General features: G+C 46.1%; 1 protein-coding gene across 1 annotated transcript in view; it reads right to left on the reverse strand.

The window, feature by feature from the left end:
• Positions 1-11,598: 11,598 nt before the first annotated feature.
• LOC137537835 (embryonic protein UVS.2-like) overlaps positions 11,599-12,953 on the reverse strand; it is a 41,295-nt gene continuing 39,940 nt past the window's right edge. The window contains exon 11 of the mRNA XM_068259789.1: positions 11,599-11,649. Coding sequence (XP_068115890.1) covers positions 11,599-11,649 — 51 coding nt within the window. The remainder of the gene's footprint in view (positions 11,650-12,953) is intronic.

The following is a 12,953-nucleotide window of genomic DNA, read 5'->3' on the forward strand; positions in this document are numbered from 1 at the left end:
TCTGGTTGAAGGTATTTTGGACCATTACTCTTTACAAAACATCTCTAGCTCATTTAGGTTTGATGGCTTCCGAGCATGGACACCTCTCTTTAACTCACACCACAGATTTTACAATTATACTCAGGTCTGGGGACTGAGATGGCCATTCCAGAACGTTATACTTGTTCCTCTGCATGAATGCCTTAGTGGATTTTGAGCAGTGTTTAGGGTCGTTGTCTAACTGACAGATCCAGCCCCAGCTCAGCTTCAGCTTTGTCAGGCCTGGAACCCACTGAAATCCACAAACACAAAACGCAACCGCTAGCGTTTTGCCTGAGCGGTTTGCAAGCGGATTCATGCGAGTTTTCGGTCGCGTTTTGCAACAGTGTATTTTTTTCCTCAGCGGTTGTGTAGCGTTTTGCGTTTCGCGTTTTTATCCTGATTGGTCCTGTGAATTATTTTTAATTTTGTTACAGTGTGCTGAACCGCAAAACGCTAGCAAAACCGCTCAGTTTAGGTTTTGCTGAGCGTTTCTGCTAGCATTTCAATACTTTACATTGAAGCGCTAACGCTCCCAAAATGCTGCAGGTCCTGCGTTTGCTTTTCTGGGAAACGCAAACGCTCCTGTGAAAGTTGCCCCATCCATTAACATCAGCTGAGCGTTTTGGCAAAACGCTAGCGTATCGCAGCGCTGCCAAAATGCTCAAAAAAACGCTCTTGTGGGTTCCGGCCCACACTGATTCCTGGACATTGGTCTCCAGAATCTGCTGATATTGAGTGGAATCCATGCGTCCCTCAACATTGACAAGATTTCCAGTCCCTGCACTGGCCACACTGCTCCACAGCATGATGGATCCACCACCATATTTTACTGGAGGTAGCGGGTGTTTTTCTTGGAATGCTATGTTGTTTTTCCTCCATGCATAACGTCCCTTGTTATGGCCAAATAACTCATTTTTAGTTTCATCAGTCCACAGCACCTTATTCCAAAATGAAGCTGGCTTGTCCAAATGTGCTTTAGCATACCTCAAGCAGCTCTGTTTGTGCTGCGGGTGAAGAAAAGGCTTCCTCTGCATCACTCTCGCATACAGCATCTCCATGTGTAAAGTGTGCCGAATGGTTGAACGATGCACAGTGACTCCATCTGCAGCAATATGATGTTCTAGGTCTTTGGTGCTAGTCTGTGGGTTGACTCTGACTGTTCTCCCCATTTGTCACTTCTGTTTATCCGAGATTTTTCTTGGTCTGCCACTTCGAGCCTTAACTTGAACTGTGCCTGTGGTCTTCCATTTCCTCAATCTGTTCCTAACTGTGGAAACAGACAGCTGAAATCTCTGATACAGTTTTCTGTATCCTTCCCCTATACCATGATGGTGAACAATCTTTGTCTTCAGGTCATTTGAGAGTTGTTTTGAGACCCCTATGCTGCTACTCTGCAGAGAAAACAGGAGGGAAACTTACAATTGACCCTCTTAAATACTCTTTCTAATAATTGGATTCACCTGTGTATGTAGGTGAGGAGTCACTAAGCTTACCAAGCAAATTTGAGTTCCAATAATTACTTCTAAAGGTTTTGGAATCAATAAAATGACAACAGTGCCCAAATATATGCACCTGCCTAATTGTATTAAAACAATTATTGTTCATTTTCTGTAAATCCAATAAACTTAATTTCACTTCTCAAATATCACTGTGTGTGTCTCCTATATGATATATTTAACTGACATGTTTTATCGTAACAACCAACGATTTGTACAGGAAAATCATGACAATTCACAAGGTTGCCAAAACTTTCGCATCCCACTGTATGTGCTTATTCACTTATTATTATTGTTTTCTGATTGCCTAAAGATGGCTACACATCATACAATTTTTTACATTTCTTTTCAATTCAAGAATAATAATCAATTGTTTGATAGATTGCAACATTTCAAAAGTCTGATCAATGTCTATCTGACTATCATGCTTGTGATATTTTTTCCCATTTATAAAGAAATTGAAACTCTCTAAGATTTAATTTTCAAATTTAAAAAAAAAAAAAAAAAACAACAACAACAACGAAACACCACTCCCAATCTTCTCTTATCAAACAAAACAAGAAATGTGATCATATTTCTCAAACAAATAAAAATAGGCTTTAGATTTTTCTTTATAATAAATACATTTATCAAATTGCCGTAAAATTGGATCACTTTATTGCTTTGTGTGTGGTGATTTTTAATCCATCTTAAAGAAGCTTGGGCCATGAGAAAACTGTCCTGTGGCCTGATGGAACAACATTTTAAATTGAAATTCCTTGACGTACGGCTCATTGAGCCGCTGTGTAATAATTCATTTGCCGAGGAGCGGCTTAGTACACAGCGGCTCAATGAGCCGTACGTCATCAGGGAAGAGCCGCGGGACGGACGGCAGAGCCGGCTCATTAGCCGCTCGTCATCATTAGCAGACAGGCGGCGAAAGGCTGGATAGGGAGAGCAGCTCATTGCGCAGCAGAGTATGCGCTGACAGCTGCCTCCCTCACAGCCTGTGGAAATGTATAGTTCGGGGGTCCTTTGGCTGTATGGGGAAGACGGGCAGCAGGTGAGCCCGTGCATAAAAGTTTTCGGCAGTTAATAAAACAGGACTAAATCATCTGTTTTTTTTTTCCCACAACCTAAAAAGGCTCCCCCTGCTGTGACTGCTAATTACAAAAGTCCGTCAGCACTATGTGAGGGACTGACGGACGCAGATTACAGTAATATATGGGAAATTAAAGGGCCATCTCAAATAAAAAAAATAAAAAAAAGATACAGCAAGGCTGCTATAGACTTTTTATATCTACTGTGAGATTGCTGAAAATTAAATGATTCGTGGTAGTGGTCCTTTAAAGGAACACTATCAAAGTTGGACTTTTTTTTCTGATCCTCTTTGAAGAGGATCTGTAACCTCAAAAAATCCCCTGGAGGGTACTCACCTCGGGTGGGGGAAGCCTCCGGATCCTAATGAGGCTTCCCACGCCGTCCTCTGTCCCACGGGGGTCTCGCTGCAGCCCTCCGTGCAGCCGTGACGTAATATTTACCTTCCTGGCTCCTGCGCAGGCGCTCTGACGGCTGTCGGCTCCGAACTACACGGAAATACCCGATCGCCGTCGGGTCTGCTCTACTGCGCAGGCGCAAGTTTCCGGCGCCTGCGCAGTAGAGCGGACCCGACTGAGATCGGGTATTTCCGTGTAGTTCGGAGAGGAAAGCAGCCACAGCGCCCCCGCTGGAGCCAGCAAAGGTAAATATTGAAATTACAGTCGGGCCTGTCGCCGGCTGTTCAGAGGGCTGCAGCGAGACCCCCGTGGGACAGAGGACGGCGTGGGAAGCCTCATTAGGATCCGGAGGCTTCCCCCACCCGAGGCGAGTACCCCCCAGGGGATCTTTTTCATGTTACAGAGTCTCTTTAATAAGCAGGGAGCTAGTAATGACACATAGATATTTTTTCTTCTTTTATTACCACTGTCACTTTATCAGATCATATGCAGTGCTAGGAGTGGAGTCGGGTGACGAGGCTCTGCTCTGCACAGCAAGGCACAAAAAAATGCCTCTGCCCTGTCCTGCTCGGATAACCAATTTATTCATGCTATGCTGGGGGTGGGCACTGGCAGCTCTATTTAGATATTCATTGAATGGTGAACTGTGAACTTCGTACAGTCTGCATGAAATCTGCCCACCCCCAGTATAGCCTGAATAAACTGTTCATCCAAGCAGGAAGGGAAGAGGCAGAGAGCTTCTAATCTTGTTGCCTTGCCTTGCAGAACAGTGCCCCATTACCTGACTCCACTCCCAGCACTGCATACGATCTGATAAGGTGACAATGGTAATAAAAGAAGAAAAAAAATCTGTGTCATTGCTAGCTCTCGTCTGCCTATTAAAGGAGATCAGACAAAAAAGTCAAACTTTGATAGTGTTCCTACTTGAGCGAAGAACAAACATTTTTTCCCATTCTCAACCCCTTATTAAACTGACAGTGAACGGCTCCTATTTTATAAATAGGAGCTGTTCACAATTGACACTTTGCTACAGATCTGCGGGATCTGTTACAGTAAGTGGACACACTTCTGAGCAGTCCACGATAATCCCATGTAGGCGGCTGTATTCCACCATATAGCCTATTAGGGTAACGCATCTGCTCCAGGCTACAGGACCCACTGCCACTCGGTCCCTGTACACAGCACGGCGGCCAGCCGAAGCATGGGGATCTCACCCCCTCACCCCCACTGCACACCCTGATGTGTCTTCTCACCGTGGATTAAAAGGTGGTACTTTTTGCAACAACAGTGCCTCTTTTTCTCCTTTATCCACAACTGCATGGTGCAGCAACAGGGAAAATTATTTTACTGCATCCCCTGTGTTGCACGTATTCGCTGACATATGTGCAATGTTTTTATACAGCAGTGACCGGCAACACAGGGGCTACACACAGTCACAACGGCACTGGCTGCCCCATATAATTTCCTCCCATCACAGTGAGGACACGACAAAGGTGAGAGGACACCGGGGCAATTAGGGCAGCGATGGTGGAGCCTGGAAATTGCAGATACAACCTCTGAATTTTGTTTTTCCCTTTCTTTGGGACTTGGCCAACAGTCGTCAGATCACATTCCAGCTGGCCAAAGCCCAATAATGTTGACAGTCATATAGAAAATCTTTGCATATTGGCCACACTAGCCGGCCACTTCCCATATTGGCCACCCAGGTTTAGAAGTGACCAGACTTTGGGCTCTGGCCGTGAGTGGAGTAATATATGCTGCCATCGACAAGGCCAGATTTGTACTCTTTACCGCCCAAGGCCACTGTCACCAGCCGCCCCCCTTCAGTATAGGTATAGGTAGCGATATGACCCTCCCCCCCTCCCTCTAGTATAGGTAGCATGATGACCCCCCCAGTATAGGTAGCCAGAGGACTCCTCCCCTCTTTACCTCCAGTATAGGTAGCCAGATGACTCTCTTAATCCCTCCTTTTCCCACCCCCTTTCAGTATAGGTAGCCAGTTCGCCTTCACACCGCAGCAGCCGTCAGTGTCACTCATTTCTCTGCTCGTCTCCAGTGCAGAAGCTTCCTCTTCCTTTCCATCTCCAATGCTGCCCATGTCAATACCCGCCGGCCACAATGCAAACGTGCAGAGAGAGCAGGGCGGCCGCTGCACAGGCAGCTAGCAGCTGAGTACCACTGTCAGACGCTCGTCTGATCTCCCTGCATTATAGCATTTGCACGCTTGCAAATGCTGCACCAGTTTAGCCTGCTGCTTTGGTGCCCTTACTCCTGTGGTGCCAGTGGCGGACATACGGCCGTGCAGGCCGTGCCGCCGCACGAGGGCCCCTGAAGTTCCGTTTTCTTCAGGGGCCCATTACGTTTTTTTTTTATATATATATATATATATATATATATATATATATATATATATATATATATATATTTTTTTTTTTTTTTTTTTTCCCCCGGGGGGCCCCCACTCCTATCCTCCCTCCCTCCCTCACCTCGGGGGGCCCCCCTCCCGGTATGCGCGGCGAGCGGCAAATCCGGGTCTCCAGGCAGACGCTAGAGGGCGCCGCCGGCAACCGCTTGGTCTCCAATATGTCGACAGAGTTGGCGACATATTGGAGACCAAGCGGCTGGGCCTCTAGCGTCTGCCTGGAGCCCTGAAGACTTCCTGCATTTGCCGCTCGCTCGCTCTCCCGCCACGCATATCGGGAGGGGGGCCCTCCGAGGTGAGGAAGGGAGGGAGGGAGGGAGGATGGGAGTCGTGCCCCCCACCCGGATACTCAAAGGGCTACCTGCCTACCCACCCGGCTTCCTTCCTACCTACCCACCCGGCTACCTAACCACCCACCAGGCTTCCTACCTACCTACCCACCCGGCTACCTAACCACCCACCTGGCTTCCTACCTACCTAACCACCCGGCTACCTACCCACCCACCCACCCGGCTACCTAACCACCTACCCACCCGGCTACCTACCCACCCACCAGGCTTCCTACCTACCCACCCACCAGGCTTCCTACCTACCTACCTACCCGGCTACCTACCTAACCACCCACCTGGCTACCTACCCACCCACCCGGCTACCTACCCACCCGGCTACCTACCTACCTACCCACCCACCCGGCTACCTAACCACCTACCCACCTGGCTACCTACCCACCCACAAGGCTTCCTACCTACCCACCCGGCTACCTACCCACCCACCAGGCTTCCTACCTACCTACCCACCCACCCGGCTACCTAACCACCCACCAGGCTTCCTACCTACCTACCCACCCGGCTACCTAACCAACCACCTGGCTACCTACCTACCCGGCTACCTACCTAACCACCCACCCGGCTACCTACCCACCCGGCTACCTACCACCCACCAGGCTACCTACCCACCCGGCTACCTACTTACCCACCCGGCTACCTAACCACCCACCAGGCTTCCTACCTACCCACCCGGCTACCTACCCACCCACCAGGCTTCCTACCTACCTACCCACCCGGCTACCTACCTAACCACCCACCTGGCTACCTACCTACCCACCCGGCTACCTACCTAACCACCCACCCGGCTACCTACCCACCCACCAGGCTACCTACCCACCCGGCTACCTACCTACCCGGCTACCTACCTACCCACTAGGCTTCCTACCTACCCACCCACCAGGCTTCCTACCTACCTACCCACCCGGCTACCTACCTAACCACCCACCCGGCTACCTACCTACCCAGCTACCTACCTAACCACCCACCCGGCTACCTACCGGGCTAGTTACCAGCCCACCCACCAGGCTACCTACCCACCCACCCACCAGGCTACCTACCTACCCACCCACCAGGCTACCTACCTACTGGGCTAGTTACCAACCAACCCACCAGGCTACCTACCCACCCACTCACCCACCCACCAGGCTACCTATCCACCCAACCACCCATGGGAGCTGCGCGCCGGATGGAGGCTGGGACAGGAGGTCTGCTGCTGCAGGTGAGTAAATGTTTTTGTTTTTTTATTTATATTAGCAGGTGTATGTTCTGGCCAGGTCTGCCACATGATTGCATGTATTTTCTGCGCAAATCTGCCGACATGATTGCATGTATTTTCTGGGCACATCTGCTGACATGATTGCACGTATTTTCTGGGCATATCTGCCGACTTGATTGCACGTATTTTCTGGGCATATCTGCCGACTTGATTGCACGTATTTTCTGGGCATATCTGCCGACTTGATTGCACGTATTTTCTGGGCATATCTGCCGACTTGATTGCACGTATTTTCTGGGCATATCTGCCGACTTGATTGCACGTATTTTCTGGGCATATCTGCCGACATGATTGCACGTATTTTCTGGGCATATCTGCCGACATGATTGCACGTATTTTCTGGGCATATCTGCCGACATGATTGCACGTATTTTCTGGGCATATCTGCCGACATGATTGCACATATTTTCTGGGCATATCTGCCGACTTGATTGCACGTATTTTCTGGGCATATCTGCCGACTTGATTGCACGTATTTTCTGGGCATATCTGCCGACTTGATTGCACGTATTTTCTGGGCATATCTGCCGAAATGATTGCACGTATTTTCTGGGCATATCTGCCGACATGATTGCACGTATTTTCTGGGCATATCTGCCGACATGATGTGTATTTTCTTGAGAAAACCTGCACAATTATGTGAATTTTCTGGGGAAAGGGTCACCAAAACTTGGGCCCACTGTCTTTGCGTTGCACTTTTCAAGGGAACCTGAGGTGAGAATAATCTTGAGGCTGCCATATTTCTCTCCTTTTAAGCAATACCAGTTGCCTGGCTGCCGTGCTGGTCCTCTGCCTCTTATTCTTTCAACCATAGACCCTGAACAAGCATGCAGCAGGTCAGGGGTTTCTGACAATATTGTCAGAACTGAGAAGATTAGCTGCATGCTTGTTGCTGGTGTAATTCAGTTTATTACTGCAGCCAAATAGATCAGCAGGGCCAGCAGGCAACTAGTATTGTTTAAAAGGAAATAAACCCTCACCCCGGGTTCGCTTTAAGTTAGTTAGCTCCGCCCTCATCCAGTCATTGCCACGCCCATTTTTTGCCGCGGCGCTAAGCGCCGCAGGTTCTATCCACACCTATACGCCCATATTTTGCCGTAGGGGGCCCACAATTACAATTTTGCACAGGGGCCCACTGCTGGCTGTGTCCGCCACTGTGTGGTGCCCTTGGCTTAAATCCGGCCCTGGTCATCAAAGCACTATCTTTTTCAAGAAATGCCTTATTATCTACTGTATTTCATTAATAAAATGTGAAGCCACATTCTGTGTGTATTACTAAAGAATGGCTTCACACTAAAAGAGTCCTGGTGCTAAACTGACCTGCCTTCAGTTCAGACTTGTTACCCAGTACAAACATTTGGTGCATTATAAAACAAAAAAGGACATAGAATTAAATTTCAGAATTAAAACTTTATCTTGTCTCCCCAGTCCCCATATATTTACAGAAAGAAGAATTAAACATGCCATTACCCCATTTTTTTTTAAATATATTGTTAGTTTCAAATTTATTTAAAATGTGCATATGATTTAAAGATATAACATAATACATGTATTTTTATCTGTTAAAGAAAATACTGCATTATTTGTTACAATACAAATAAAAATACTGTTTAAAAAAAATTCCATAATATGATATTGACCACAATAAGAGGCAATTAAATAACATGTTTCATAGAGGAGTACTTTTTGTAATAATGTCGAAAACACATTGTTCTAAAGCACAAATTGGTTTCCAGTCAAAACTAAGTGGAAAAATTTGAACTTGTACTGTGAATTCAATATTTTAAAGAAGAAACTCCTTGAAAATTGTTTATCAAGGGATAAAAATGGCCATTCTTCCATCCAGGCTTTATTAAGAAACGGGAACTATAAAAAAAGAGAAAAAAGGAAAAGAATTAGGATTTAAACAAATGAATCATGTTATTCTTCTTAGAGTTAAAGGGAATGCATAGTACATTTTTTAGGTTAGGACACTTTGTAAGTTTAAGTGCAGGTTTACATTGGATGGATCAAAAACCGATCCATTGTAACGATTGGGTGCTGCAACTCAGACGTCTGATTATTGGGTGATCTGCAAAATCATCAATAATGCAAGTATAGCTCACAAGGTACTGTGTGATAGTGATTGGTGCAACTTTAAACAAATAGGAGATAGGCCTGGTGCACACCAACAACCGCTAGCAGATCCACAAAATGCTAGCAGATTTTGAAACGCTTTTTCTTCTTTTTCTGCAGCGTTTCAGCTAGCGTTTTGCGATTTTGTGTAGCGGTTTTGGTGTAGTAGATTTCATGTATTGTTACAGTAAAGCTGTTACTGAACAGCTACTGTAACAAAAAACGCCTGGCAAACCGCTCTGAAGTGCCGTTTTTCAGAGCGGTTTGCGTTTTTTCCTATACTTAACATTGAGGCAGAAACGCCTCCGCAATCCAAAATCTGCAGCAGCCCGGGAGTATGCGTTTCTGCAAAACGCCTCCCGCTCTGGTGTGCACCAGCTCATTGAAATACATTACCCAAGCGGATCCGCACCAGCAAGCGGATCGCAAACCGCAGCCGAAATGCTCTGGTGTGCACTAGGCCAGAGAGCCTCCCAGAGGAGCTGGGAGGCCTAGCAGCACTGTACTTAATAGTTTGACTGAACCTTACCAGAGGAGCTGGCAAGGTATTGTCAGAAGATGTGCCTGTATAATTTAACCAGACCTTTCCAGTGGGGCTGGTCAGGGACTACAGTGCACGTAGCTATGAAGAAGTACAAGGACTTTACCAAAGGAGCTGGTAAAGTACTATCAGTGATAAGTGACTATATAGTTTGACAAGACCTTACCAGAGGAGCTGGCAAGGTACTATCAGTAACAAGTGTCACCTCACCAGTGGAGCTGGTGGGTAATACTACAAACACCTCACCAGTGGCAAGGGCCCACTGGTGAGAGGAGTGGTCGAACAGGCAAGGTTCAGCAACAGAAAGGCAGTATCAGTACAGAAACGACAGGCAGGAGAATAGTAGGTAATCAGGCAGAGGTTCAGCAACAAGGGTCAGATAGGCAGAAGTACAGAATCAGTAAGCAAATGCAAGGTCAGAGAATAGCCAGAATCATACACAGTTAATCAAATAATAACAATATACAATAGTCCTAGTCTTGTGTGAAATCCCTGGTTTCCTCCCAGATCAAAGCACACCGGATACTAGTCTAAGGTCTGAGCGCTAACACGAAGTATTCACGACAGCAGACAGTTGGCTAATGGAGAGCGGAGGCTTAAGAAGCAGAGGAAGGCTCTCAGCCACGCCCAGCTCGGAAACAGCCAATCCGAGCGGCGAGAGTCACCTCAGACGTCAGCCGACCGGCAGGTCAGCTGACGCGTCCTCTCCCAGCTTAAAGGTCCTGTCTGCGCGCGCCCATGCGAGACAGCGACCCCATGAGCAGATGATAGTACCGTTCCCAGCGTGCTAAACGCCGATGGAATGGATAAGACCAGGGAACAGGGAACACAGGCGGCTGCGGCCATACTCCGCACCTCCACAGCCGCCATATTATTGATTGTTACATCCATATAAAAATGAATCCATGAAACAGATCAGTTTTCATTGGGCATCATTTTTTTTTTATCTGTGATTCTCCATTCCATTAGCAGGCCGTAAATGCAAAGTGTCAGTCGATCCAGAAAAATTGCGCCCCCAAACTTGCAATGTGAACACGGATCCTATTGATTAACATAAGATCCATTTGCATCTGGTAGGATCAGTTCCGTTACAGTTTGTTAAATGGCCTAATTTTTATGCCAATGTACTCAAGTGCAAGTACAGCATCCAATATCATCCCTGATGTGTCACTCAGAGATTCGTAGTGCAGCATTATTTTAGAAGAGTGCATTGTTCCCCACCTTGTCCCTCCCACTGGAAGCCACTCTTCTCTCCCATCTATAGCAACAGAACGCATCACAAGGCTGTAGCCTCACAACACATCCTGCGGGTGGCATTCTTAGTGTATGTATGTATATGCATTTTAGAGACTTGTCTACTGCAACAGTAAAGAGAGACTATGTCAGCTCACACAACTTTGCCAATCAAAACATGAATTGACAATGGCCTATTTTCATTGTTTATTTGTTAGTGCTAAACAAAATAAATAAATTACATATGCTTCATAAAAAATTGTAAACTTACTGTAATTATATGATAACTTGAAACCAGGAGTGGAAAAACCATCACCACTTATAAACTGGAGGATAATGTTGTTCCCTGTGGAATTTACAACTGTAGAGTCCATATAGCCACAAAATATTGCTATGACAGGTGTATCTTTGTCTGGTCCATCATAGATGGTCAAATAGTCAGTAGCCATACTGCAGTCAGTGAATGACCCTATGAAGATGTCATCAAAGGACAATGAAACCTGGGATCAAAATGAATAAGTGTTAATTTGTAGAAATCAGTCACTAAGAAATAAAAAAAGAAATTGTGGTTTTTTAGCTACCTTTAAACCATTTCCTTCTGTCAAACTCTAACCTCCCTCAAACCGCTTCCTGATGCCTAAGGGCCCTTTCACTCTACAAAGTGTGTGTTGAGTGTAATGTAGTGCTCAAAATTTACGATGCAGCATAGCTGCGATTCAATTGCGAATGGTAGACGTGTTCTACCTGGAAAGAGGTGTTCAGCAGGGTGTTGTATGCTACACTGGATCAAGTTTAGAGAGGACCCATTTCAAGCAGAGGTGCCTGGCTCTTCTACTGACCACATATGCTATTGCTCCATTGTTGTTGCCTCATGAAACAGGATCAAATCTGTGAAACGCGTTGCATTGTCCCACGGAGTATGTAAATAAACTTGTTGTATTTGACAAACACATTGGCAATTTTTGTGTCTGCTTGGAGGAGGTAAGTCCACCACTGCCTCCTCATGTTTTAAACTTTTTAGATTATTTTATCCTTTTGGCGCCTCTGTATCCATACTACGCTATATTGAGTCCACCCTTGGTGGAGGGGTGTTACCCCCTTTTTTTCCTCATCTATGGACACAGCGACTTCTTAATCCTGAGTGGGGTCAGGTCTAACCTCCCCACCTGCCTATACGGTGGTTGCCTTTGAGGTAACCTTGCTTTGTGAGTATAGCTTATTACTCTATCATACTTCATTTCAAATACCAGTACAGACTATACTATATTTGGTTCTTGCTGTCCCTACTCTGCATTTCAAACAATGAGTTCTTTCTACACTGACTGTTGTGCCCTGCTGCACACATTAGCATGTATGGTGTTAATGGATCCTCACCAGTGTTTCTTGCAAACATTTTTGCCATGGTCATTTTCGCATTCTTAGCGAATATAGTTTGTTTCACAAAACACAAAAAAAACGTCAAATCATTGCAAAAAGCACAAAACTGCAGAAAACAATGTTTTTACTACAAAAAAATTAGTGAAAAACAATATATTTACAGCAAAAGTTCATGGAAAAGTGCAAAAAAACAAAACATATTTTCAATGGCATTTTCGCTCATAAATCAAATTTAACATTTTCGAGAAAATGGATGCGAAAAGAATATTGCATTTTTGTTCATCACTAATCCTCACTCTAAAGCCCCACCCAGCGTTAAATCCTTCTTGCTGCCTAATCCTAAGAACTCTCCCCCCATGTACAGCCTATCGAATACTTAAACCAGGGGTAGGGAACCTATGGCTCGGGAGCCAGATATGGCTCTTTTGATGGCTACATCTGCCTCACCTACAAATCAGTAGGGGTTGATTCACTGAGCTAAACTGCTCAAGTAGTGCAGCTTAGTGTGGCAGTGCAAGTAAAATTTTCAGAGAAGGCATGCTACTGCTGTTACATGCACCTTACTCGCTCCCCCCTAAACGAACGGCTGCTCCAATTGTCCCACCCTTGATCTTGTCAGGTCCAGTAACTTTGTAGGACGAGATCCCCGCACTTTGATTGGCCCAATAGGC

Source organism: Hyperolius riggenbachi, chromosome 11, assembly GCF_040937935.1.
Source record: "Hyperolius riggenbachi isolate aHypRig1 chromosome 11, aHypRig1.pri, whole genome shotgun sequence".
NCBI lineage: Eukaryota > Metazoa > Chordata > Amphibia > Anura > Hyperoliidae > Hyperolius > Hyperolius riggenbachi.